This window comes from Galendromus occidentalis, unplaced genomic scaffold (genome assembly GCF_000255335.2).
Source record: "Galendromus occidentalis unplaced genomic scaffold, Mocc_1.1 scf7180000077496, whole genome shotgun sequence".
Lineage (NCBI taxonomy): Eukaryota > Metazoa > Arthropoda > Arachnida > Mesostigmata > Phytoseiidae > Galendromus > Galendromus occidentalis.
The window spans coordinates 311-28,177 of NW_003805484.1; the positions used below are offsets into that span (position 1 = coordinate 311).

A 27,867-nucleotide genomic window follows, 5' to 3' on the forward strand; every position below is an offset into this window, starting at 1 on the left:
AATAATTGGAGCCGCTCCTCCACCACGATCGTAGCATCTCTTGGGTCGTGGAGAGAAGTCTTCCCTCATTCAATTGACAATCTCACGCGGTCTTTCCTTATAGTCCTGCAAGGAAGGCTTGCCCCCCCTATCGTCCGGCGATGCAAATTGATGCAGTTTTTGAGATGCTCTTGCGATAACCTCCAGCGTAAGCGCTCGACCAACTCACTACCGTGCTCATGGCGCCCTCATGGGCGATTCCCAGGCATTAGCCACATCCGATCGGTGCCTGGTGGCCTTGCGCGTGCCCAGGGCGAGAAAGTCCGACTGTTATGGAAGAGCTTGGATGTGAGAAATTTATCCCCAAAGTCTTCCATCGATAGAGTCAAGGGTGAGTGTTCATATAGTATAGAAGTATCGATTGGAGGGCGGTAGGTGAAACTCCTGAATCGGGCATTTCGAAAAAGCTGATTTATCTCAGTTCCCGATCAATGCATGAGTCTCTGATTCTCCATTTTCAGCCTTGTCGAAGTCCGATAATTATTGAAGAACATAGGGGCTCGGGCTCAAAGGTGGAAGAGCGCCTCGTGACCGACCTGGGCTTCTAGTAAGGATGATGTTGTATTGTTATTTTTGATTATGATGATCTAAATCTGAATTTTACGTCAGCGAGCATCACTTACCGACTTGGGCAGAAGCCGGCTTTCTCTGCGAAGAACCCTACCGAGTGCTGTGAATCTTTCGCGGCGTTTCCCGGCCGAATCTCCGGCCCCCTCAAAGCTCCGTGGAGCATCGCAAGGACACATTGCGGAAGTTCACGGAAAAATCGTGGTTAATGTTAAGCCTCCTATAATCATGCATCTTCGGAGCTGAGATCCGGGCGCTCGAGTACCGATCGCGCTTCGATCGCTATCCGGGAGCATTACCTTCGAGAGAGAAAAATCCGCTAGGAGATAATGATGTCTCAATTCCGACTCGCTCCGGGTGACCTGAGCGGAAGCCTGAGATTCTCCGAGAGGCGCGATGAACGATGACACAATCGAATACAGTATATTATGGCTTTATTCCTGCTTTTCCTTTCGTTTATACATCACGGGTTGTATTCGAAGTCAGGGGAACGAAAAAGGCCAAGGGTAGTAAAGGTCCGAATTCTCTCACAATCGTTCAGAGTAACAGAAGCGAATCGACACAAGAGTTCCTCGAAATGCAACCCGTAATTGACGCGTCTGCAAGCCCCCGGCTCGACCATTTCTTCTTTGATCGATAGAACACGCAAACTCGACTGACAAATAATGGATATTGTTGTTCGCCAACCTCGTCTGCTCGTGGATTTATGTACATACAATCGAATGGATTACGCCGGTTCCGAAAGCTCTTCAGGATAATCATTCGCCTCTAGTTCGAATGGTCTTGGGCGACTGTTTTGGTAGAACGACAAATGATTGGTTATCGATTGGGTTTTTTCGACACGTCTGTGATACCGATGTTTGTAGTTCGTCGTCCGTTCGCATCGACTCTGCAGCTAAGTCGTTTGACTAAAATATTTTTTTCTAACAAGGAACAACTGTCGGGGCCGTCTCGCTGCCCGTCTTTCTGCTTGCGAAACTACGCGGCCTAACTCCTGCTCTCGCAAGGGAAACCGTCTCCGGCGAACACTGCTCAAAAACAACAGGCCCATCTGCATTCTGGTATAATCACCGTCGTCGTCATGTTCTGCCTCGTCCTATCCCCGGGGAGATTCTCCTCCATATGATAATCGTAATCACGCTAGTAATCTTCAAGTATCAAGTGGTATGTACAAATGCCGAGACTACCAATAAATAGATTGGAATAGAAATTTCGATGCAGCGCGACAAGGCGCGAGCCGCTGCAACAATGTGTTTCATCACATTAGAATACGACAGTTATCGACGAATGTTCAACAACGTTCTCGTAGGCTCTCACAACGGGGAGTTTCTCTACCGAGCGGGTAGCCGTAGGAGTTCAGTCTAGATCCTGTCGAAGTCATCGATAGAGTTGAGAGCGAACCCCCGCTCAGCTCCAGGCTCCAGCCCACGCTTTCCTCCCCGTCTCCTTTGCTGGATGGGAACCTCTTCCTTGGTGGATCCGTCATGAGAAAATTCGCCAGTCGACATTGCCGAGTGCTTAGTATTAGCTAGGACATGCGCACGATGCGCATCTCGATGCTTCTGTGGGTTTTCTTGAGGTACATATCTTCAGCCGTCCATCAATTTTCACATGAACATGCCCATGATCGACCAAATACGCTATTGTGCTGATTGTGAGTGCCACCAAGTGGCTCTTGCGCACTTGCACACGATCGCTTGCCATTTGGGTATCATCACTAACCCCTCCTGCACGAATCAATCGATCAATCGTCTTCCATCCAGAATCGATGCCCGTCACGAACGTTTCCGCTTCCCCAGCTCAGAGGGAGGAAATTTTCAGATGGAGAACCCGAGTCGGTCTCGATTCAAGATAATAGACGATTCGGCATGGAATCGTCTAATTCGGAATTCGAGGGAGTGAGCTCCCGACACGGATGCAACCGAGCGAGGCCGACGCGGGTTCATCCCGTCGTCGGAAGTTTCCACACTGGCGAAGTAATTCCGATCGAGTTGCTCACTCTCGGGCATTCCAATGCAGGAGAAATTCGTCAGAGATAAGACTTGGGAAGCGGATTCGTCTCGCCGCGCCCATCGATCTGTATGACTTCTGGGCCCGAAGTGATTCGGCTGACACAGTGAGGGAGCCCCGCATCTGAATAATCCTGCACAATAATACCCTGTCCTTTACATAAATACTGTACAAAACAGATCCTGTCCCGATGTCGACCCGATCTGGTCGAGTTCACGTCCGACTCTTGAAAAAGCCGTGAGACGTTTTGCACTCCCGGACCGTCACCGTGACCGCGTTCACCTTCACGTCGGTGATTAGGATTTTGTTAACGAGGTTCGGAGGCGTTGGCTGCCAGTCGGCGATTGCCGATCGGATCAAGGGCTGCGGAGGTGTCTGAGGTACAGCGGGTGTCGTTGAATTCAGAGACCCATTCGTGGCGACAGGTGTCGGGACCGGGGCGCTTGGATCCGAGCTCAGCGGGAGACTCACTGGGTTCGAGTTGAAACTTGTGGGCCTTGACAAGGAAGAGGTGACGTTGCTCGACGTGGGAGGAACCGTCGTGGGAATCGTTGTTGAGGTGGAATTCATGTTGGCATTGGCTTGACAAGCGGCAGGCCCGTTATTGGCTGACTGCTTGGCTGCTTTTTGTTGTTGTTGCTGTAACTGTTGCTGCTGTAGCTGCTGCTGCGTGAAAGCGAGAATTTGTCTGACCGTTGCGACTTCCTTATGCTTTCTCCTAACGCGTTGCTGGGGTGCTTGCACGGGTGGAGCGCCGAGATTCGACTGCGAAAAGAAGGTCCGATTAGTACAAGTTCTTCGGCCACACTCCTATGGCTCGCGTGTATACGAATGATATAAATGCCCAAGGCGTTTGAAGGATATTTTCGGCGCAGGATATACCCGACGCCGAAGGCTCGACAGCCGGTCGGCGGTTTCCTTCCAGCAATGGCTTACCTGTAGGTGGTCAGGCGTCTGGGCTTGCTGAACACCAGTTTGCATAGCTATGGAAATCGGAGCTGACGTTGTCGTCGATCTGGCGGCGACCGGTGACACTGCATTATGAGAGTTCCGATCCAATATCCTAGGAATGATTTTCTTATCTGCAGGATGAGAGTTCACGCGATTCACTTTAGGAATGAACCCGCTCTGGTTCACTACACCTGGAACTGCGTGGAAATGTTCGATTGGAACGGTGATCGGGAGTCGTAGGGTTAGGACTAGCTTCCTCGCTTGCTTTCTCTCTCAGCGAGCGAGCAAGCGAGCGACAACCACAATGGGCGATGACGACATCGTTATGACACAGTACGATTCTCGGTAGTTGTTTCGGGTAGGCAGGTTGTCGCTTTGGGGAGCCCGAGGACCCGACATTCTCCGAGTGAGACCGACACGAGCATTCGAGCAAGCAAGCGAGCGGAAAAGGAGACGCTGCCGTTTTTTGAGAAGCCATGCAACATGCAAATGAAGTTTCGTGGAGGGCAAGAAAAGGGGCTGAGCCTCCCCATTCGCACAGACACTCGGTAGTCAAAGAAGTTCCATTTATCGCTTTTTATCCACCACTCACCCATCGGTCTCAGCAAATTCCTTGCACCCCGGGACTCAAACTTTTGTTTAGGGTTATGAACGATCTGCTGTCCGGGATACTTTGCTGAACCCGCCTTCGCCATCGATTCTTGAGAGCCCAAAGTACCCAGTTGCGTAAGTGGACTTCGCGGGGTTAGTGAAACGAGGCTACTTTGTGAGAGAATGTTTGTCTGGGGCTGCCCACCTTGTGAGGCGTTCGGAGCCGGAGTGACTTGAACCCCGGGAGGTAAGTGCATACCGACCGGAAGTATCGGACCCGCTTGGAGATTGTTCAGCGAGTTCGCATGGGTCGGAGGTTGTTGGTGGTGCTGATGCTGCGGCTGCTGCGCCTGGGATTGTTGCGGTGGAGGCACCGCCTGACCCGTTTGAGCCGTTGCCGACGTCGACATCGACGTCGCCTGTGGCATGGGTTTGGGACGGATTGTGGGCATTAAGGATGACGCGGTCGTCGGTGGACACACGCTCGGACCCAACGCCGTGACCGAGGTGACGATAGGGGCACCAGGGAGCATTTGAGATCCTTTGGATAATGTTGGCACGTTTCTAGCCACCACAGATTTCATCATGAACTGATTGGCTTTCGAAGAAGCCTGATTCGAGGCCACGGACTGCGTGGAGTTTTGAACGCAATTCGCCGGAGGAGGTTTAGTCGTCTCTTCTGCTTTTCCTTCCGTGGAGGCCGCACGGACCGCAACTGAGTTTTGTTGCGTGAGCTGTAGCGACTGCTGCTGCTGCTGTTGCTGCTGCTGCTGTGATTGCAGTAGCTGTTGTTGTTGCAGCTGTTGCTGCTGCTGTTGTTGATGTTGTTGCAGCTGTCGCTGCTGTTGTTGTTGTTGTTGTTGCAGCTGTTGCTGCTGCTGTTGTTGTTGTTGCTGCAGTTGTTGTTGAAGATTCAGTTTGAGTTGTTGCAAATGTTGTTGTTGCTGCTTCTGCTGCGCTTGTTGCTGCGGTGGCGGCGGTTGTGGTCCGGTCGCTGGATCGTTTCATCCCCAGTTAGTGACGTTCGAACAAAATTAAAAGACTGCACGATTCCCATCCGTCACCGATTTTCCCTTCCTTCCCCGTCCCCAGATCCGTCGTCAAAAAGTCATTCAAGGGCCATCATCCCGAGAAGGGCCCTCTCAGAGAACACCGCGTTTTTTTTTAATGCAGACGATTCATTCACATATTCCACAGTGGGGAGAAGAATTCGAGTCGTGACTTAGAGACTGGAGTGAGGAAAAATAATGAAGCCAATCTCCGAGAGGTGTGAATACCTCGCGGAGCGTTCCATTATGAAGGCTTGTCAACCACGGGGGAAGGGGGCAAGGAAGGGAATTTAAAAAATGAAGTGGGTACGTGGAAACCAAAGAGGCGGCCGATCGAGCAACTAAGGAGTCGGGAGAAGCAGCCTAATCTACTGAGCCAGGCTTCTAGACACCAATCGCGTCGACTAGTCATCCTCAATGAATGCCAAGCGACTTCATGACTGTCGGTTCTGAAGGATGGTACTAAAATTTCTACGTGTCGGAGGAGCAAACAACGATCACATACCTTTTGGAGCAACGACGTCCTTCGTTTGCGATCCTTGGATCGATGGTTTCTGTCCACTGCTAATTAATTTACCTCCAGAAGACACGTTGTTGTTATCGTTCGGCAAGGCTTTCTTAGGCACTGATGTCGTTGTCGATGTTGTTGTCGTCGTCGTCGCCGTCATTGTTGTCGACGTCGTCGTTGTTGCTGTCACCGCGGCGACGGTCGTTGTTGCAGATGTCGTTGGAGTCACTAGGGACGCTGCTGTTGCTGCGGCTCCCGTCGCAGCCGCCGCGGCGACCGAAGCTTGGACCATATTCCGGAATGGCATCGCGGGTATTGGCACGACCGCGGGCATGGCGTGCCTGACCGCATTGAGACCGACCTTTGCGTCCGCTTGTTTTGCGACAACCTGAGAAGTATTCGCAGTCCGGTTGGCATCCGCAGACACTAACGAACGAGGCGCTGAGGAGGCGTGAGTCATGGAGCTCTGCGTTACCACCTGCAAACGAACGCGTTTAGTCGCCCGTCGCATCATCAAGAAAATAATGACTCACATCTTTCCGAGGAAAAGCGCGAAAAATCAAGCGATCCATACCGTCTTGTTCTGTCGGCCGACATCGTTCTGCGCAGATGCGCTCTTCGCAGCCAATGCCGCACGTTTCGGTTCCGGTTCGGCCGCTGCGACCACACTACTGTCGGCAGAGCTGTCTTCGTTCAACCACTCCTTGCGGGCCTTTTCGTTGTCCCAGGATCCCTCTTGACTGACGGAATCGACCGAGGACTCCTTCGCGCTACTGCGCTCGGACAGATTGTCCTTGTCGCGAGTTTCGTCAGACGCCTTCAAACGGTCGAAGGTGTCCGATGACTTCTCGTTGGACCTCTGTTCGGACTTCGATGTCGGCGACGACGTATCCAACCGAGACTTCTTGATTTCCGGGGAGCCCAAGTCGTTCTTCGGTTTCCCACCGCCGCCGCCGCCGTCGTCATCATCGCGTTCCCGATCTCGTTTCAGCTTTTCCCGATGATTCTGTGAAGACGGCTGGGTACCGTTGTCGAGCGAGGGAACGCTGCTGTCAAAAGTTTGATGATGTGCGGTGGGGCTCGCAGTGGGCTTGCCGGTGGACTCCTTGTTCTCTCGATGTGCATGGTGATCCTTCGTCGTTGGAACTTTATCTTTGTCGTCCTTGCCAGCCGACTTCTTCGGATCGGAGATTGAAGGAGTGGATTTTTTCACAAGAGGAGAATGATCGTCATGCTTCTTTGTCGAAGGCTCCTTGTGAGGTTTTACTGCGAAGAGGAAGAGCAATCATTATTTTTTATATTATTTTGAATATTATAGCAAGGAGCTACGCCGAGGCAGTCCGTCTTCGGTCGGAATGGGCTCGAAGTTCTGCGTGAGGTATGAGCTTCCAATGAAGATGCTTACAAATATCTTTGAGGTGTTCCTTGGCCAGAGGAGTGACACATCGTTGATTAACTTTAACTGCCTCTGCAGGGCTTTCAACAAATCCGGACGCGCTGAGAGGTCGGTTCGGAAGTGGACTCCTTCTATCCTTGTCTTTGCCCTCTGTTTTGCTGTCTTTGCTGTGGTGATGGTGATTGGACTCTTTGGATTTGGTGCCAGCTCCAGAAGTGTCTCTCGCGCTGCTTCTCGACTCCTTCCTCGATGATTCATCTTCCGAGTCGTCTTTGGTCGCAGGTTCGTCCTTTGGAGTGACACTTTCCTTCAGCTGCAAGAGCCACCCAATTAGTAGGTCCTCCAATTACGGAAACGCCGGGACGTTTGGAGCGGGGAGAAGGGAGGTTATAACGTCCCTGTCGGTGCTGGACCGGACGCGCTTCCCAATTCGCTGAGCGAGCACGCTTGCGGTCGTCGAGGCATCGATTATGAGGCGGCTGCAGAGGACGGGGACGATCGACCGGAAGAACAGAAAATTTCCCGTCGATCATGGATCTCGACGGCAGTTGGGTTAACGCCAAAAACACACGAATATTTAGTTTCTTGTCCAAGCGGGACACCGATCGGAGGCGGGTACCAAAAGAATCAGACGATTATGACATAGCGAGCAGAAGAGCACAGGTGTCAAGAATCATTCAAGGAGTTCAACCGAAAAGAACGTCATTAGTGGAGAGAATGGAGAACACTTGGTCCAGCGCGCGACCTGATCGATCATGATGAGCAACGCCATCAAGATTTGAGAAATTGTGAACTAGGGTCACTGAACTCGATGGTGTCCGATAGTTCTTGAGCCAGAAGTGCCCAAAGGGGAGGCGCAAGAAAAGAACCGGAACACCGAGAAATCAACTGCTTTCGCAGGGAATGTTCTTAGCGTGTGAACAGAATCACTCACGGCGACCAGGACGACAAGCGAGCAACTAGCCGCTCCGTAACCACAGCGGTCATTATATTCCGCTCCAGTTGAACCCTTCGTCCCTAGTCGGTCGTCGTGTCGTTTTCTTATCCGCCGTCTTCATCTCGTCACCCAGTCTCTTTCTCTCCGACGACGTAAATGCAGCGGCCGCAACCATGGAGCACACTCCCTCTCTATCTTGATGAAGTGGCAGCGCAACCGACTTTTGAAGCTCGAACGTCATGTGAGTGACAAGGCAATCTTCGTTCCCTGCGACTCTCCGATCGTGTATTCCCATTGGCAGAAACAAACAGAAAATCCGATACTCGACCGGAGAGGGAGAAACGACCAGGGGGAGTCTTCGCAGCGACTCCTCGACTGGCCTTTGGCGATCGACACAGAAAGCGTCAAGAGATGTCAGGAGATGAACTTTTCTATTCGACGTTTCATTAAACAGCTGACCGGGTCGCTCTAGTTCTTCCTCTAATTTTTGCGCTCGACAGGGTATGATCAGCAGCCACATTGGGGAATCGCCGCAGGGAAAGAGATTCGAGCATTCGTGCTTACGGAATCGAGACTCGGACATTCAAGACGATGCTCTTCTCTCTGCTTCAGATGAACGTTAGGATTGAAAACAGAACTCACCTCTCGCCGTCGCCTATGAGATTTCGAATTGTTCCTCCTCGAATGCTCCTTTGCATGGCTGTGGAATGAATAGATTCGACTTCAGTCGGCAGTCAATATGAGAGAAGAATGGCTAATCTATCGCAGGCTGAGGGATGCCGCCACACTCATTCGTTCGAACGTATATCCTTCGACACCGTCGAGCGTAGCTCTAAGTAAGAGCGGAAAAGTTATTCTCTGGGAGACAATTTATCTTTGGAAAATTTGAAACGAGCTCTTTGTGTGGATTTCAGCTCCCACGGCCCGCGGAGCGCGGACACTGAAACTGATCCCAGTCGTCAATAACGACTACGGTGATTGCTATCCTCTGGTGAAGCACAACGCGCAACAAAGTTTTCTGACCACAAAACGTTCGAGTTGCTTCGGCCGAACGACCGATCCACCAACAGAAGGAGTCGACAGCGACAAACAATGGATTTACAAGTGAAGACCATCAAAACTAATCTCGCCGCGTCATATTGACCGCGCCATAGGATATCCCGAGCGGAAAACAATATCTAGAACGGAGTTCTTTTTGAATTGCAATTTTTCCAGAAACTAGACCAACGTTTAAATTCAACAGCCCCATCGAGTCCCCCAAACCCATCCTTCGAAAGAGCCGTGGATGGCCGTAGTGTGCGTAAATCGATAATATTGGTGCTCTTCCTCTGAGTAATTTGAGCGGAGCTGCTGCGAAGAACTCACCTCGTCTCGAAGGCCTCGAGCAGTCTAACATCCAGAATGTTTTCCTCTGGCTCCCACGTGTTGTGTCTGCGCAAGATAAATGGGCAACGTTATTAAACTTTCAATATTAGAATGATCATCATCGATTAGCGTCGGGTCGAGTGTTCCGGAGCTCCTCGACTGGCATATGTATACGTCTACATCCCACTCCACCATCGCGGTCTATCCGCTGGAAAAACGCGTAGTGTTCCACCTTCACCAATCGTGCTCTCTGACGTCATCAAGTCGCTCGCGCGAACATTGAATCGGCACGATAAGATAACGAATTATTTACACGCGACGTAAACAAGCGGTGAAAGTACTGACAAGGAAGGTCAAACAGAGCGACACAATGACAGTGACAATGTTTTGCTCTTTCAAGCTAATTCTCAAGTCCGAGTGTTAATTTATCTCGTTGAGTCTGTTGATGTTCTCCATCCGGGCTCGGTGGGAAATTCTCCGAGGTACGATTGTCGGAGCTCGAAAATGCAAACTAGCGTCTCTTTCTCCGTGTCGAAAATAAGTTCGCTTTTATGATCGCGGCCCGACGAAAAACGACAAGGCTGGGTCATATCTTTATGACGGCCTCAACATTTCACCACGATTCACCTCTTCTTCGGGTGCATAGCCTGAGCGCGGGAATCGCCATGACACGTCGGGAAGTTCCCCCAGTCAATCAGGAGGGCTGCCTCAGTCGTGTAGTTTATCTTTTCTGTTTGAAATTCTATTACCGCCGAAACGCTGGACAGAATTCTATTGTTCGCGAACAGGCGGGCAAACGGCAGACGCGCAGGTAGGCGACGGAGTGCATGGACTCATTCGAAATGCAAACACCAATTTCTACAGTTAATGATAGCTTGTCCGAGACAGATGAGTGTCCGCACGATCACAAAAGAACACGAGTCGCATCTGCAACAATCTCAAATCACAAAAGCAACGGAGCGTCACGGAATTCTTCACAGAATTACGCCCAGCGATATTAAAACCGAGTTCCATAGGGAACGGTCGAGCTTTCCAGGTGAGTAAGCACTCCGTCTACGGGGATGGAAAAGATTCGCGCTCGACAAATAGCACGGTCGGGGGCACGAATCCATCCAACGGAAGCCCATCGTCCCTCCTCCGATCGGACGACTCAGGAGCGCAGAATTGCCGTCCGACCGAGATTTCGGATGCGACAGAACTCCGGAGGAGCCGCTCAGAGATGCTCGGTCTCCGTAACACGGGAAACTCGATGGATGAAAGGCCGGCCTCATGGACGATTGGCACACGGCAATCGCGAAATCCGCGGAAGAAATCTCGATCCCATCAGGGGAGTTGAGCACGCGGTCGCAGACGGAACGGCAGGTCCCACACGGAACGAAGCCGCCCATTGCAACTTCGTTCCTAGTCGATCGAGTCACTCACCGGAACCATTGCAAGAGGCCACACCGAAGAAAGCAGAAGTCAAACTCTCAGGAAAGCTCTTCGCGAAAACTCGGAACGAGAGGATTTTCCGGCGATCGCTTTGAAATTTCGTTCTCGACACCATAAACTGCGATCAAAATAGATTGTTCGCCCGGGTACCTTCTGAGCTCCGTGTTTGCTTTTGAACGGCTCGTCCAGCATACGAACTTCTCTCTCGACTCGAGATACCCTCCGCGGGAAGCCAAAAAAGTCACTCTATGTACGATGTGCGATCTGAAGACATCTACCTAATCTGAAGGGAAGAGATTCCGCTGAATCGCGGAGAAAGGGGATCAGGTCATCGATGCACTCCTGTTCTCTTCGGTGGCGACGGGAGCAATGCATTCTCAAGTCAGGACATGTTCCCGCAGTCTGCTTCTCCGAGGTCACGATGAAACGATTCTCGTCTCTTCTCGTGTCGGAGAGACGCTTCGGACTCCGGCAAGAACTTCTTTTCCCCATCGGGAATTCCGATCGACCGAATGGTCGCTATGTTATTGTCTATGGGAACTACTCCGATCCAGGCGGCGAAACCATCTCCGATACTCGCAAGGGGCTGCCCCTGCAGTACGGAGCGATAAGCTATCGATTACCAAGCGACTTACTTTTGCGACCATCCTTTCCATTTGATGTAGTATTCGACTTTGCCCTGAAAAATCCAAATTACATGAAACAGGAGCACATCTCACTCACTCTCACACACAAGAATACCTGAAGCAACGCAATTGTGATAATTGCGAAACTCCCGGCACTTTTTACATCTCGTTGGAAAGCTCTTCCAATTCCCCATCTCTCGGGGCACAAATCCTTTATCACACACCTTTCTAACTCTCTTTTTCTGAATATTCTCTGCTGCGAAAATTTCGCCAGCATCGCTGTCGGCCATCTTTTTCTGTTTGTGTGGTGCCATTCGTGGAACTATCGTGGCACCCCTGATCTAGCGGAGGAACGCGCGCCAGAAGCTGGCTCTTGATGCCGCTTCGGGCCTTACGGATGATGATCCCGATGCTTGTCCGTCTGTCCGTCCCTCCGTCAAGCGGTGCAGCTGCTGCCAGTTTGGTTCGTTTTCGGGGGAACAGCGACGACAGCTGATGCTGCTCCGACGACTGTGGTGATGGCGGCTGCTGCTGCCTCTGTTGTTGATGTTGCTGCTCTTGGCGGGACTGGCTGGCTGGCGACTAGCGACACACTGTTCGTCTCTGATACTGACGACTGAGCAGCTAGGTCTGCTTCCGGTGAGGAGGTACTCCGCTGCCGCCGATACCGACGCCGATATGCGCCACCAGTCGGCTTGAAAATGGCCCCCTAGCGCCTCATTATGCCGCGTCCCGGCAGCCTGCTGCCGCTAGTGTCCGAAGGAGCGAAAATCCATGGGCGCGAAAATCGCCGGGGCTATCGACAATGAATTCTCGGTCGAGAGTCGTGGAGAGAAGAAAAGAGCTAAGAGAAACCTTCGTTTGAGAAGGTTTCGTCGTATGTAGCTGGGCTCTGCATGATACAAACTGGGCTAGTCGCCCTTCGCGAGCGATGATTGGCTTACGATGAACCCACCGATTCGATCTTTGGCTTTTCGCCACACGGACCGACTCCTGGGACGCTCATAATGGAGGGGCGGATATACATTAGCGTTCGTTCTCAACAACTACCTCCGTCGGAGGAAACCAGAGGGCGACCAAAGGCGAGGGGTCGATCTCGACGAGTTCTCTACGACCCTAATGAGTCAGTTTTTTAAGTTAGCTCGACTTGGATCTCGGACATCCATCAACACTCAGAGTTTCGTTCTATCATTAAACATTCTCGATATGGACGTCTTATTCCCGAGCCGGAATTAAGAGCTTAATCTCGAAGCACCCCTGACCAGAAACTGATCCGGAGCATGGGCTCTCGGGGGGGGGGGACACGCTTCACATCAATTAACAATGACCTATGAGATCGTCTTCGCGAGGGCGCGTTATGGAGGCTGCGGTCTGATTCTTTTCCACAGCTCGAAAAGCATGGTCCGGTCAACTTCGATGATTTCAACCCCTGTTTGCGAATATTTCTACCTAGGAGAGATTTTATTTTCTTTCGAATAGTCTCATCAGGTCCCCTGATGAGATTTTCTGGTCTCCCTCTCATTCTCAGTAATGGTTCTCCGTATCGAATCCATTGATGATGGAGGTATCGACTTCCCTGATTTTTCGAGTGTTAGGTACAATCCGATGCTTTTCCCAGTTTACTCCGCGATACGCGACCGGAAGGCACCATCGAACTTTCAAAGACCTTCGATGAGCAGCTACATATGATTCCACTGGTGAAGGCTCCCCTTGAACTCTCTACCAAATTCGCCGCTTGAACAAATCGCACGCATAATCGCGACTTCCGCGACGCTGCATTTGACTTGTGCCGCGGATCAAGATAGACTCGCGGATCAAGATTCAGGACGGCGCTATAGACAACATGCCGGCTTAGGTCCTGTGTTTAGAGCTCGGTGCTCGTGTATGTCGACAGCTCGGAAACGTAGCGAAATTATGGCTCTGCACCTCTCGAGCCTCATCCCCGGTCTCAAGTACCCATCACTTCTGGCGGAGTTCATGAGTAGACACCCGGCTATCGGGAGTTCCTCCGACTGCCCTCCGTCGAGCTCAACTCGAGAAACGTCGCTCATCGATGTGGTAGCGCCGCGCCCTCGGCACTGCAACTAGGGCTCCTGCGGTTAGGGGTTAATTTCTGTTGCCGGTGAAGGTCGCCGGTCACAACCTCTATCCCATCGGTGGAGTTTGCTGCCTGGCACCATGTCCGGAAGAAATACTGATAGGGTACCATCATTCTCGCTGCGATGGGAATCAGGGTCGCCAAAGCAAGGATATATTATTGGATACGATTGTTATCGCAGTGGCGACGGTTGTGATGACTCATGGGGAGGAGGCGGGAATGCACGAGGATGGTGCGCGGTCCAGGCCAAAACTAGCGCATCACAAATATGCACCAACTCATTATGCACGAGTTCCTCGGAAGTGATAATCAAGGCCGCCGGTTCTGCATGGTATGTGCGCGTCCCGAGATGCCCGAGAGTGTCGCTCATCCAGAGTGTGAATGTGTCCGTTTAATGCAACCGCGGACTTCGACGATTTATTCGTCGATCATTTCTCGCAGCAGGATGAGCTTTCCCAAAGCGGGCACGTCGGATCCGGGCCAAAAACTATCAGCATTTTTCTGAGGGGTTCACCGACTCCTCTCTGAATTCATGATAGATGGATGGATCGAGTATGATCGAATCTCCATCCTCTTTGAAGCAGAATATACGTTACCGACACACCCCGATGGACTGGAAGAGGGCCGACTGGAATTCTTCAGCTGTAGCTCTCCTTAAACATCATTTCCTGATGCCTTCATCCATCCGTCCCGCAAATAATTCCCTCACGTTCCGCGCGTTGTATTGTTTCTATGGATGAAGTTTATGATAGTCGGTCAGGTTGACAGGAAGAGAGCTCCGATAGTGAGGACCTCACAATAGAGTTGACTCTCCGCAACGCACCGCATGGAGTTACGTGGTCCGGTCTCTCCTCCCTTCTCCCTGGATCTTTCCCCCTGAGACGGCTCTCAAAGACTTCAGGCTCCGCGTCGTTCGTGACTCGGAGATTTCTGACCCTACAGAGCTCAGAGGTGCTTTTGCAGAAGGGAGTCGAACAATCTCGTATCGGTTTGACTCACGAGCTGATGCAGAGACCGCCGACCGCCTTGGAGGATCAGGAGGCGAAGCGATGAAATTCGCGATCCAGATCGAATCTTGGTTCCGATTGTCGTAGACGGAAGTGTCATGCTGTTCCAGTTATGAAGCGCGTACACAAGTTCCTGCTTGTCCCTCGATTTTTGGGTCCTGGGAGGGGAGTTCTGAGAGTGTTGTAAGAAGGGTCACATTCGGGAGCGCCCGCACTGATGCGGATTCTCATGCTGCAGTGGAGCGGTATCCCGTGGGAAACCTGAGGACTGAAGGTACGAGCTCAATGTCAACGCGTGGGTCGGAAAATTCGAAGTCACGAATGCGTTGACGAGACCCATTTCGAGACCAGTGTCTTCACGGAGACTGATTACGAGATTTTCGTGTTGAGATCCCGCACGAAATGCGAATCCATTCCCGGAGCTCGAGCATCCATCCATTCCTGTTCCATGAATCCATCTTCCCCTTGCAGTCCGTGAGCTCTTGGATGACTCTCGAATCGACTCAAACTGGACACATCGATCCTCGTCGAGAGATCCAAGCGGAGACAGAAGTCGATATCAACCCCGGGGTTCGCTCGCCAGAGCCTCCTGAGCGTATCTCTGCGTATGGGGAGGAGACCCTGTATTGATAGGAACGGCCATGTTTGCATCCGCCGTGAAGTCCCTTTTCCACAGCTCGAATCTAGTTCCAGGACTCGTAAAAGGTTCTGGAATCGGAGGGTATGGTATGAACTGACAAGGGGAGGTTTGCACCTGCCTGAAAAAGGCAGTGAGAGAACTGGGAAACTCTAAGCATGAGACGAGGAAATCGAATATAAGGGGGAAGGAACCGAGGGAACCCACGGCATTCTACGGGTCTTGAAGCACGATCTCCCGTCGTAGGAAGGAAAAACTCAACCCTCTTCCTGTCAAAATGTTGGATTCGTTGCGAAACCATCAAGATAAGAGAATCACGGCATTCTATTGGAGATACTCAATCAATTCTCACGCTCAGAGATTTCCCGGAAATGTTTTCGACTTCCGGTGGGGATCATTTCTCAGCAATTTCCGTCATCTCCAGAGCGAGAGGGCCCATGATTTGCTGAAAATCCAGGAAACATCGGGATTTTTTGCCGTCCCCAATGGTGTTCGTAAAGCTGGGGAATTCTTCGTCACAACGATGTTGCGGAACCCCAAAGCCTCTCGCGGCTGTATTTTTCGATTCTTCTCGCGCAAGAAACGCTCTCTCTGAGGGACTCCTGGTAAGCTGGACGCTTTCGTCCGACGCACTTGCTCGTACTCGATGCAAAGCCGGTATGCTTCCGGACGAGTGCTGTAGGCGCCGGCATTTTCCGTCATCTTTCTGTCGCCAGGAGATGCGGGTCGCCCTGGGCGGAACCCGCTCCGACTGGAACGAAGAAGTGAATTTCTTCCCGGGAGCTCATCTCTCCCGAAGCTCATCGGAATGGACCAGAATCGGCTTCAAGTTTCGGCAACTCGTTCCAACCTTTCGCAATCCAGATGCAAACTCCGGCAGAATGCCGTGACATCTACTAAGCCATGCCGGGGCAAGCTTGGAGACTGATGGAAGCTCTTCCGAATTTCTTCGGTCCCAATGCTGTGTTATGAGTCTCTGGGAGCCTTCGGGTTCCCCGCCTTCGTCTAATCATCGATTGCTCGACTCCGCAGTGCTGCTGCTCCTTGCTTTATCTGGAAGAAGAGAGCGGCAATAGAGTACCTGAAAACATACATTTTGATGCTACGGGTATGGCACGCTTCGATAGATCCAGATGGGTTGATTCTAAGCAAATTATCCGATTCGAAGCCCACATTCTGCGTGTCCCGCTCTCCGGAGCTTTCACTCCAATCGAAACTCGAGCTTCCTCCGGAGAAGTAACGAACGAGGGTATCGTTCGTCGAAGGTGAGCGAAAATCGTGATGGGGAGCTTTGGGCCGAGGAATGCCTGAGTCCCGTAGCCGCGCCGCGATCTGCGGGAATCAGCCGCAGTACGACGCAGCGGGTTCTGCGGAACGACGGTGCATCAGGGAGATCGCGATGGTACGGCTCTACCCGATGACCGGCCATCATACTCCTCTACGGCTTCATGAGCTACGGAGATCCGCTTTACTCCGGCTCTCCGGGCGACGGTGGACTTGAGCCGTAACTCACTGCGGCTCCACGGAGTACGGCAGAATTCCGCTTTATTTTTCTCTGGTCGCTAAGAGCGGTTCTCGACCTCCTTCGCTCTTCGGGACCTCTAGAGGCGGGTTGAACCATCCATCCATCTTACCACATGGGCAAGGATACCATCACTGACGAAGGGTTCGGCATACGAACGCTTTTTTCACAGTGGACAGCTCCGTTTTCACCGTTCCGGAGATGATACATAAAGGCACCAGATCACGCACCACGGGGCTATATACAGGCGGAACGATCAACAAGGAGATCGCAGCTATTCGTACCTTCGGCGGGCTTTTCTCGCCCACCGTCCCGCCGCTTTTCCCAGCCAGCTGGATACCAGTCATCCCCCTGTTTTTGTTCTCCCTGCATCCCAGTTTATTTCAACTAGACTAGGTCAATGTAGGGAAAGACCATGGAAATCATTTTCCGGAACACGAAGCTCTGGTATCTTTCCAGGGTGAGAGCTTTCAGCAAATATTCTGGGGCTCCCCCGCGTGGGCTCTCCGGATAAGCTCCACTGACCTTCGGGAAGAAAGTTGCGCCCTGATTAGCGTAGGGAATTCCGGACCCTTTCTAGTCAGACGATGGCCGGCGATTACTTCGAGGCAGGCGAATGCCTCCGCGAGCTCTATGGGGAACTTTGGGAAATATTGGGCATTGTGATCGGTTTCGAGTCCTTGGAGGATGAGGCGCGACTCGCTAAGCTCAACGTGAGAGAATCAATCAGAGCTGAGCAGCTCCTTGAGTCAAGAATATCTTAAGGTGCCCATCCCGATCGAATAAGCCAGATATGATACAGAAGAGCCTCGATTACATGACTGCCATCAGGTACGGTTAATATTATCGCGGCTACCTCATAGGAAAGCACGAGAACCTCAATTAGGTATGTCAATTTTCTCTTCTTCGGAAATTGATGAAATCGAGGTGGGATTTTGGGGAAACGATATGATCGAGGTCGAAAAAATAGAGGTTCCGCTTCAATGGAATCTTGCTAGAACGAACTTCGGAAGACCGCGAAATTTCCTCCGTTCCGAGGAATACTCGCTGTGCGGAGGGTGTCTTAGCGCTCCCAAAAACACCCGCGGCAGAAAATCCGCGGAGACTTTCTTCGTGACCGGAGTGTAAGGAATTCCAAAAGAGCCTAAGGGTGATCTAAGCGGGGCTTGGGCTCTCTTAAATGCTCGGAGGAATAAACTTGAACGGAAGGGATGCCCATATCGCCGCGATGCGTTATCGGCGTCCCGAGCCCGGCACCGTCGACTGGCAACTTCTACCGCTGTGGAATGCTGGCGGGCATCCGAAATCAATAAGTATAAGAAGCCGAGAGATGATCTTGGAGGCATCCGAAGATACTGATTCTCGAGTTGCCGAGCTATACCGCAGCTCAGCCGATATACACAGTTATGGGAGGATAAAGACAAGAGTCTCGACCTTCGTCAGATAGAATTCGTAGCCAACCACGTTTCGCTCCTCGGATACGAATTGGAAATACGGAGGAGCTTGGTTCAGGATTTCGAAAGCATCTTAAAACCGCTAGTGAGCGAGAAGTTCAGACAAGCAGGGAATGTGAGCCTGCTTCTGTCGATGCGGCGGCTCGCTGACCAAGAGATACCCCAGCCTCCTCCCTCCATCTGCCATCAGCCGTTCTGATGCATCTACATATAGCCATCGCGCGTACAAGGCTCCCGTCCTCTACAATCCCGTACACGACGGGCCAACGGACGCGAGGAAGCGAGGAATGATGATCTACTCAAGGGCCATTTTCTGATGCACGGAATCAATTTCGAAGTACCGCCCGGGACGCATTCCCCCCAGACGCTAGTCATGTTCCTTTCGAGCCCCCTAGAAGAATGCCCAGATTCACCCGCGGATCGGACGAATTCGCGGAGTGTTGATGGTGCGAACAATGGGTAGTTCACTGTGATCACTCCCACACAGGTGTTATAATATCAGATCCCAGATCCCAGATCCCGTCCGAACCGAATCGAGAGCATTTGGCGATCTAAAATCAGATCGACGGAAGCTATACATACTAATACGACGGAGAACGAGTCCTTACGGAAGACCCCATTCGAGATGTTGTTCGGGTTTACGGCAGAACTCAAGGGTGAACCATCCCGGGTCAACCAACGGCGACAGTTGGTGAGTATAACGAGAGAGGAGGGTCATCGGAACTTGATATCGGCACAAGCCCGGATGAAGAAAAACTACGATGCCGTTCGGGCATTACCGGCCTCATGGAACGAGGGAGAAAAAGTCTTGGTGCGGATGAAACGGGTCCAACGCGGCTGGTCGCGGAAACTGCACCCGCCATTCGTAGGTCCGTGGACGGTCGTACGGGAAGTTGCTCCGCAGACCTACACTCTGAGGGATCGTGCGGGTCGCGAGCGTAATGTGAATGTCAAGGACATGCGTCCGTTTCGGTCGCGGACGCCCGATTCGGTAGCGTTGCCCGAATGAGGCGACTCGAGCGTCACCTCGAAAGTATAAAAGGCTACTCGTCCAGGAGTAAATTAACATTCATTCCCTACCTTCGTTATCTGGCTTATCACACGTTACAATACACACCTTCGAATCGTAGGACTGTATTCACACCCTACAAGATTTTCGCGCGAGTTCTGGTAGGTTGAATTTCGGGATGATGGCGTCACGCCGACGTCTCCAATCGGCGAAGCCGCCGGTGTAGTTGCCGTAAGGAAATCACGGAACAAGTTACGTCCAGTCCGCATCGTCAATGGAGTTTCGAACTTGTACCCCGAGATCCAATCCTTCACCTGCCTCTCTCGTTGCGCTGCTGGGCAGTCTGGCTTCAATTCCATCACTACCTACAGTATCCCATATCGAGAAGCAATGTCTGGTTGTCAGAGGAGGCTCCGCTCCTCACTTCTGAGCGGAGACTGTACGCAATCAAAGCGACGTCATCGCGTTTTTTGCCCGTATGCGTTTGGCTCCCCCTTTCGCATTTCTAGGCTCGGAGAAGAATTATGAAAGGCTCACCACACACCACCACTCCGCTCTGACTGAGACATTTCCGCACATCCGAGGTGGCGCACCCGTGCAGAAGCCGACACAGTCTTTTGATTCAAAATTTACGTCTCATCTTACTGGATATATCGTCCGTCAGTAGCTCGTTATCTGTTCCGGAGTGGGCCCGTGTACAACGTCTGCCCCGCGAGCTCAAGAACGTTGGCGTCTTCTTCTGTTGGCTACCTGCATGCGTTAGAGCGCCGTCTAAGTCCTCTCGGCATTGCAGAGACTCCAATAAAAAAATTTATCAGCTGACTCGAGTCACTTTCCCGAATCAGATCTGGGTAGTTCGAATTCAGTTTTCCAGGCTCCAGCATTCCGCATGAGACCACTCTTCTGAAAAGCATTTCCATAACGTCCGGACGATCGTACTCTGCAAGGGGAGGCGGTGGCGGTATCTCCGTTATCGGAATCAGATGAAGCGCTCGGACTACGGGACGGTGCTGCCGCCGGACACGAACCGCCGGGATCCGGATTTTTCAATCGGCACACCGAGGCGCTCTTGTGATCGACAAGCGAACGGCGTCTGCGTCTGGCATAGAACTTGTCCCCCAGGCTGAGAGAATTCTGCGCCAAGGTAAACTCATCCCGTGACAAGTCTTCTACCGATCTGATGCTTCCCTTGAGCTCATTGAAGAAGAGTCGGCAGCCGATGCAGTGAGTCTCGCTTCATGTCCACCGGAGATGCTGATCGTCTGACGGAGGCAAGGTGATGGAGGCACAGCTCGATCCCGATTCCCGATCAAGAGCGCCTCGACTTCCTGGGACGAACAGTGCGGCCGTGCGCATGTCGGGTGCGGAAAAAGTTTGAGGGAGGCGTCCAATGCTCGACTTCGGATGACTGTGCCACCGCGATCCGCATGTCCTCGGATCGATCCCATGGAAACAGAATTTCATGTAGGCTTGTACAATATTGTTTTTTTGGAAGAGCCGTTTTGGCAGACGAACGCCGAGAGATTGGGAAAATCTTCTCTGACTGAGGACGGTTTTCAGGCCCGGCTCCAATACCTTATCCACGGTGGACAGAAGGGAAGGCGGAGCATACCTGTCTCATGCTCGGCGGCTGTTTCGAACTTATTGATCGAAGACATGGCAACAGTCCGGGGCTTTCCGGAAAAACGACGGGGAGATAAGGAAAAGATGACGAAATCGAGATTTTCGATCAACGCGCTGGGCGGCAGTCGATTGGCCCGCGCAGCTTGACACCTCTCATCGGCGCTCCGTACCAACAATACGGACGGAACTTCCAATCTCGTGAAGATTTAAGGGTTTGCGAGCGAGGCTCTGCTGTACCGAAGGCTGATCGAAGACCCTGACGGCCGATCAGAAGAACCAAGGTTCACATTCAGCTCGTTACGTCGAACCATCGGTCCGTTCCCGATGTGCTGGATTTCTAGGAGGACCTGCGGGCAACCTTGTGACCGGCGGCGAACCTTTTTAGATTAGGAAAAACAGCGTCCCGTGTGGACGTGAAGACAAATCAGAGTTTCTGTTTTTCGCCGGACCGCTTGCTGGTCCAGTGGTCAACGCTTTCTATTTTCTTCTGGAGAGTCCCTTCCACATGAAGCGGGGTGCAATCGTCTTCGTCTGAGCGGCATTCGCGTCAGATAGGGCTCGTTCTCAACCTCGGGGATACGACCAGGCACCAATCGCTCTGCGAGAGCGATTGACGCGGGGAGCTCCTCTGAACTCTCAGCCACCGTGGCTGCGCTTCGCACCAAAATTGTACGGCGCTGCGCCGTCGCTAACGCTGCGAAACTGTATGGCAGGGTTCTGACCGAACTCTCGCAGAAATCTGAGCGAGATCCCTATTGAATCAAAGTCCAAGAAGACCCGCTCTCCATCCGAGTTCGGAGCGTTCCTGATTCAACTCGAATTCAGGACTTTCACCTAAAGCTGTTCGTTTCGCCATGTGCGAGAGCCCCATTGATCGAGCGGAGGAGAAGCGCATGAAAGTGGGTCGATCCGAGCGGATGGCGGAGCTCCCCTAGCCCATGATCGGAGAGTGCCTCCGCGGAGTTTTGAATTTCGCGGTCCGAAATCAAACTTCCAGTATTGAGGAGAGAGCACTTCATCGGCGAGCACCTCATGCCAGAATGCGCTGTGTTTCCACTACGCTCGAAAAGCTCGATCCGGGTGCCGAGCCATCCGCTCACAGTAACGACAGAAACGTACTCGTGTTCGCTCTCGAAAGGAGCTCGAATATTCTCGCGGCTCCAGAAACTTCGCTTCACCCTGGTACCGATGTTTCGCTGCCGATAGTTCAGCTCCGCAACCTCGGATCACGGTACATGTGGCTACGATACAGGTGTATGAGCGCCGTGAGCTCAACAGGCTGACTCGCTACGCAGCAGCCCGTGCGCCGAACCGGCGTATTTGCGGCGATCCAATCACAGAAACTGGATGAAAATCCACTCGCTTTTCGTGATTATGCGCCGTTGAAGGCTGAATCGATCACTGTCGGTGATCGGGTCGAGAGCCTGTGAAGCCTCGCGAGAGCCTCAGATCGAGCGTCCGGTTGGGGGATTGATCCGCGGATTCTGCGGTAAGTGTGGCATTCGGACGTTTTCTTCAAAAAAAATCCGAGTCTTCCAGAACTTCCTAGAAATGTGCCTGGGCGATACGATGCGTATCCCGGACGTGTCAGAGATCTAAGATTCCGGAAAAATCTGACATATGTCCATTAATATCAACAGCTGTCTCAGTTTCGTACTCCGTGGGACTCAAGGTCTCACGAAAGTGCCACAAACAGGACAGCCGGCTTCCTACAACTGGAGAAGATGGCTGATGGCGAAATTTTCGAAGTAGAAACTATTCTGAAAAAGAGAATTAAGAAGGTGAGCCAGTGTTTCCGGTGATCGAGTGGTGACTCCTAGCCAATATGTTCCTCATTCCGTGTTACCCGAAGCGGATCATCTGTCCTGGGTCTCCCTCTCCGAGCTCAGCTCTCGGGTGACTCGTAGACACGGTAAGGAGTGCAAAGAATTACAGTATATCATTCCGTTACAGGGCAAGGTGGAATACTTCATAAAATGGAAAGGCTGGCCGAAAAGGTGTGTAACCCGGCTGGTCACTGTCAATAGTCTATGTCCAGAATATTTTTCCCGACCGTTGTCAATGATATCGAGAGAGCGACGGATTGTTTATTAGCTTTTGAGGGGGTTCGTAACGCGCACTTTGAGACGCCATTCTACGGGGTATGATTCCTTTTTGACGAATGTCACTCAAGTTCTGGGCTCACATCCGGCCATCCGCTCGCCTAGCCTCTCTCATTGTCAGTGTCATCCCATTTGCGTAGTGGCCGGAGCTCGATAATTTAGACGCTCTCTCAAACCCCTACGTACAAATCCTTATAGCCACAACACCTGGGAACCGGAGCAAAACATTCTAGACCCAAAACTTGTGGAGGATTTCGAGACGAGGTAAGTGTGCAAGCGTCGATGTATCGATCGTGATCGTTTAAAAAAGAGCTTTACCGACTGCGGTCCTCATAGCATGTGTACCCTGGAAAATTTCAGTCTCTTGCGACATGGGAAGCCCGAGTCTCAGAAAAGGAAGATCGGGGTAAGCATTCGAGCTGTGAGTGGCAATTACGCGATAAGATCCGAATTTCCGCACTTCGGAGGAGCAGACATCTCCAACGATCCTGAAGAAACTACGACGTTTCCCTTTCTTCCTAAGGCTTCGGAGGATTACTCAGACAGACAGGCCACAGAAACGCCTCCACTCGAAACACATTCAAAAAAGAAACATAAGAGTGAATGCGATGGTGCGCTTAGTGTGGACGCATGCTCGAAAATCAGTGAATTCATCGGTCCTCGTTCTGGCGCTTCCTACGGACAAATACTTGACGCTACTGCGTACGTCGCCAATCCTGCGGAGCGAGTTAAAATGAATCAACGGAACTCCTCGTGCCAATTGCAGACTTCCCTTATATGTGAGTCTGGGTGAATTTGAGACTGTCGAGTTCTCTTTCGTTCTCCGGACAGTCCGTGGAATACACTCCAGGAAAGCGACCTCATGGGACGTTCAATTTCCAGATGCGGTGAAGTCTCAAAAAGAGAATCTTAAGAGGAAAGCCGTGTCTCCGGCTCCCCCGCTGGAATCCCAGTCATGTCGGATCTCCTCGGCGAGTCATGGAATCGGACCAGATTCAGGGGTTGTCCGAAATCAAGAGGACGCATCCTGTGATGCCAATATCGTCCCGCCCTTGGGGGGATCAACAGAAACAAACAACAACCACAGGGATGAGAAGAACGAAGAGCACGTGCTGCAGAAACTTTTCGATCGAGAGCGATCACGAGAATGTGGCGATACGAGTCTCCCGGAGTCCAAGGTCATCCGATTGAGCCCTAATGGAATGGAAGTGGGCAAAGGTGATGACTTCCAGGTCCAAACCTCGGAAGGCCAGACTTGGGCGTCGGACGGCCTAGCAGATTGTGAAAAATTCTCCGAGGTGAGGAAAAATTCACCGGCGGCAGCGAATGGAGGGAACGACAGAACCAGAGGAGGCACGAGAACGCCCGCGATTGGAGAGTCGTCAGGTGGGGTCGCATCAGTCCACAGCGAGATTGGCGGTTCTGGATGCATATCAGAACTTGGGGTCTTGAATCGGTCCCAAAGCATTGCGAGTAGAGCCGAAGCACAGTCGTCTGGAGTACGGCAGAGCGTCAGGCCGATATTGATCGATACTGAGAGAAAGGATTCATCCCATCGTCGGGAAGTGGATGTCTCCCTTCTCCCTGAGAGCGATCAATGGGATGGCCCGCCAAAGAAGGAGCATGAGGACCAGTCGAAGCCGTTGAATCTAAGTGCAGGCAACGGAACGCCGGCGTCCCCCTCTCCTGTGCGAATTCCACACCGGAAGTCGTCGCATCCAACGGAAAACAAACTCCCCGACAACGCTGGCCGAGGGAATGGCTTGGCGAGCTTCACGTCGCCGCACCGGGAAGCGATTCCTCCGCTTAGTTCACTTGAGGCTTTCCGTGTCCAGACGGGGACATCTCCTGGCCACTCCCGGGAAGAGGTTGGTGGATTTTAGGAGTTGGCTGTCGATAGATTTTTCGCATTAGATGAGAGACTGGGATCTATGAATGGCGTCGGGAGTAGCAGATATATAGGCGTGACTTTTGCGGGATTTACGGTATCTTTGCAATCGGGCATGCCCAATTTCATCTTTAACGCCCTCTATTATCGCGATTTAACTCGGTTGTCTTGGATAGCTCATGAGGACGCGACTCCTGAGGGTTTCGAAGTCGGAAGTTGGGGTACCCGTCTATGAAGCTAGTTACGGCACTCGGAGTATCATGATTAGAGCCCGTGATTTCAAGCTTTTATGACTTTTACATCAATTAATATTTATTGATCACTATTTTTTTCCCTTTTCTTTCTTCTCGTTGAAAAAGAATGAGGAGGAATGGAAGATGAAATGTTCATCAATTATTAATAAGTGGGTAGTGAAAAAGTGATAAATGCTCGAAACCACTGGCTCAAATCATGACATGGCGAGGGCGGCGTTCAAAACATTGTCGAGACGTCGGCTGGTCGCCCATCATCAGCTCCTCGCCCACCCGCTCGGCGACCTGTACTGACGACTTGTATCGATGTTTCGCGTCGACGACTTCCCCGAATCACGATCTAGAATATGCTTTGGTTCGAATCCGGGAGCCGGCTGTCCAGACATGAATTCGATGGCTGCTTCGTGGATGACATCCTCAAAAAAAATCTGAGAACCTAAGGGCACAACCCCCACGGGGGACCGGAATCGGCTTAGAGAGAAGTTGGTTGAATCGTGAGATTCTGGCATTAAAATCTGGAATTCCTCGCTTCAGGTAGGGCATTCGGATTTGACTCCGACCAAGCCGCTCGCGAACGAGACCGAGAGCTCGGGGGTCTTCCTTGGTACGTTTGCGAGCGGCGGCGAAGATGATCGTCCACTCGCGCCGCGTATTGATCCCCATGTGTTTGCGGTGACCGGATCGTCATCTGTGCCCTCCGGCGTGGACCCCCGCGCGGGGAGCACGACTTTGGGAGAACACCCATCGTCTAATGTTTCACTGGGGACCGAATCCGTATCTCCAAACGGAGCCCCAGTGAGGAAGCAACCGTGTCCCCTCGATGCACTCAGAACTCAGGAACCGGATGCATCCGCGGCTCCTCTCCCCGATCAGCAAGGTACGTACCTTTGATGTTGTCTTCCCATTTCGATTTAGAGCCTCCATGATTCCGATGCGATTCCTATTGGGCTCCCCCCTATCCGATCCGAGCATCCAAGCTGACCTATCTGCCCTCGCGCTTCGGTTCCCTTCCTCGGAAGACGGAGCTCCATGTAACGATAATCGAGATCGAGCTTATCCCCTTTTCCTTCGAGGAGATTCGATGCATGCTCCGAGCTCTCTGAAGCTCCCCTCGTACCCGTGCAAGGCTGCCGTAGAAACAATTCTAATTTAGGGAATGTCTGTGATTTTGTGCAGCCGCTATCGTGTCCGCGCCGAGACCTGCATCATCGACCCAAGAGCAGCCGCGGAGGGGAGATGATGCTGCTCCTCCCTCTCCGAGCGTGGGGATCAACCTCAATCCTCCCCGAGGAGGATCAAGGTCGACGCATCTGTCCTCAGCCGCGCAGATCCCCCCCGCACAGACTCTGCTTGGAAAACCCCCAATGCTGTTACCAAAGACATTCCCCCTTGTTCGGCCGAATACTCCCGTCCGAAGTTATTCGCGATCGATGCCGTTCGGTGCTGACGACGTCCGACCTGATCAGAGATTTCCTCACAGAAATTTTTGGAAGGAATCTCTCTCCCCTAAACAATCCCAAAGCCCCGAGACGCATGCCATGAGGCCGGGAATGAACGTCCCTCGTGAGTTCACGAGTCCAACCAAGTATTCGAGAGATTTTCGGAACTTGGGTTTGGGCTTCGATCCGCGAGACGTGAAGAATTTACATAACTTGAGCGGTGAGTTGCGACAGACTTGTTGGCTGAGTAATTTTCGATTCGCCGGCCGATCTTGGACGAGGATTCGCTTGCCTCCCGTGCTGCCTCAGTCGCATGTTTCGCGGCTCCGAGCCTCTTACCATCAATTCTGTTTCCCCCATTCAACCCATCTTGTTTCAAACTATATAGCGCAATCGCCTCTGCTCCTCCTCTTGCCAGAACTGATTTCTCTCGACATGGGACTTTGATTCAAACAGTAATTTGCATGAGCAGGTAGGGTCTCGAACCAGACGAAGCCGAGATTATTCAACTCCTCTCTGAGAACATCAAGGGAAGTACCGGATCCTCCGTCAGCTGCGATCGCGAGTATGACGGCGCGCAAATCCGGTGACTCGGATGTGAATCTGCAGGATACGGGACCCTCCCAAGGCGATCAGGTCAGTCCTTTTTTTAAGAATTTCCCTTCGCTTGAACGGAGCGTCCTCTAAAACTCGATCTTCACCGTGCAGGTGTCTGGAAATATCTCCGTTCCTCACCTTAAGAAGCGACCGGAGAAATCCGCGACTGTAAGGGATATCCTCGAGCGCGCGAAGAATTCAACCGCAAGCTCGCCAGTTCCAACGAGTCTGAAGAGCAGAACTGACGAGACGCCGACTTCGGAGAGTGCTGCGATGCCGGCGACGAGTCCACCCCCAAAAGTGGAAGCTGTTTCGGAGTGGCGAGCCACTCCGCCTAATTTATTACGACACATTGTTATCACTGATGTTAAAGTCAACGCAGTTTCAGTCACGTTTATCGAATGCAAGACTCCAGTTGGTTTTTTCAGGAGTCGGACGTGAGGCCTACGTGGGTCGGTTGAATTTTTTGTACAGATTCTATGTGAATAATAATTAACTCGTGCTGATGTTGTCGACGAAGCGCGTCGCCTCTGATTGGGATGCAAGCTGGGTGAGATTCCGACTTTGACTCCTCGTTCGATGGGAATGGCCGTCTACCATCGCTTTCTCGCGAGTCCAGGGCGGCTCATCTTCGGAAAGCGAGTCGTCCGGGGAGATTTCCCAATCGTTGTAGACGACCGGGGAACTGTATATTCACAAGGGGATCCGTAACCGAAGGTGGAAGCTCCTCCCAGACGTCCGTGCGGCGCCCGTCGATCGGTCCCATGATT

The 27,867-nt window shown here is 52.1% G+C and overlaps 1 protein-coding gene across 1 annotated transcript; it reads right to left on the reverse strand.

The window, feature by feature from the left end:
* Positions 1–2,829: 2,829 nt before the first annotated feature.
* LOC100900502 (myb-like protein P) lies at positions 2,830–11,768 on the reverse strand. The gene is made up of 10 exons (XM_029112356.1): positions 11,695–11,768; positions 11,480–11,523; positions 9,414–9,479; positions 8,691–8,748; positions 7,121–7,424; positions 6,290–6,981; positions 6,073–6,193; positions 4,364–5,152; positions 3,553–3,764; positions 2,830–3,381 (listed from the first exon to the last, which is right to left on the reverse strand). Exons 1-10 carry the CDS (start codon positions 11,758–11,760, stop codon positions 2,830–2,832), a joined length of 2,904 nt encoding a protein of 967 aa, XP_028968189.1. The 5' UTR covers positions 11,761–11,768.
* Between the last annotated feature and the right edge of the window lie 16,099 nt (positions 11,769–27,867).

Bases quoted from the DNA above. Each gene is read 5' to 3' on its own strand.
- LOC100900502 (XM_029112356.1), bottom strand. From the start codon at position 11,760: ATGGCCGACAGCGATGCTGGCGAAATTTTCGCAGCAGAGAATATTCAG. The intron at 9,480-11,479 runs GTAAGTCGCTTG...TATCTTGCGCAG, and splicing joins TGGAAAGGATGGTCGCAAAA to ACACAACACGTGGGAGCCAG. The intron at 6,194-6,289 runs GTATGGATCGCT...GTTCGTTTGCAG, and splicing joins TCGGCCGACAGAACAAGACG to GTGGTAACGCAGAGCTCCAT.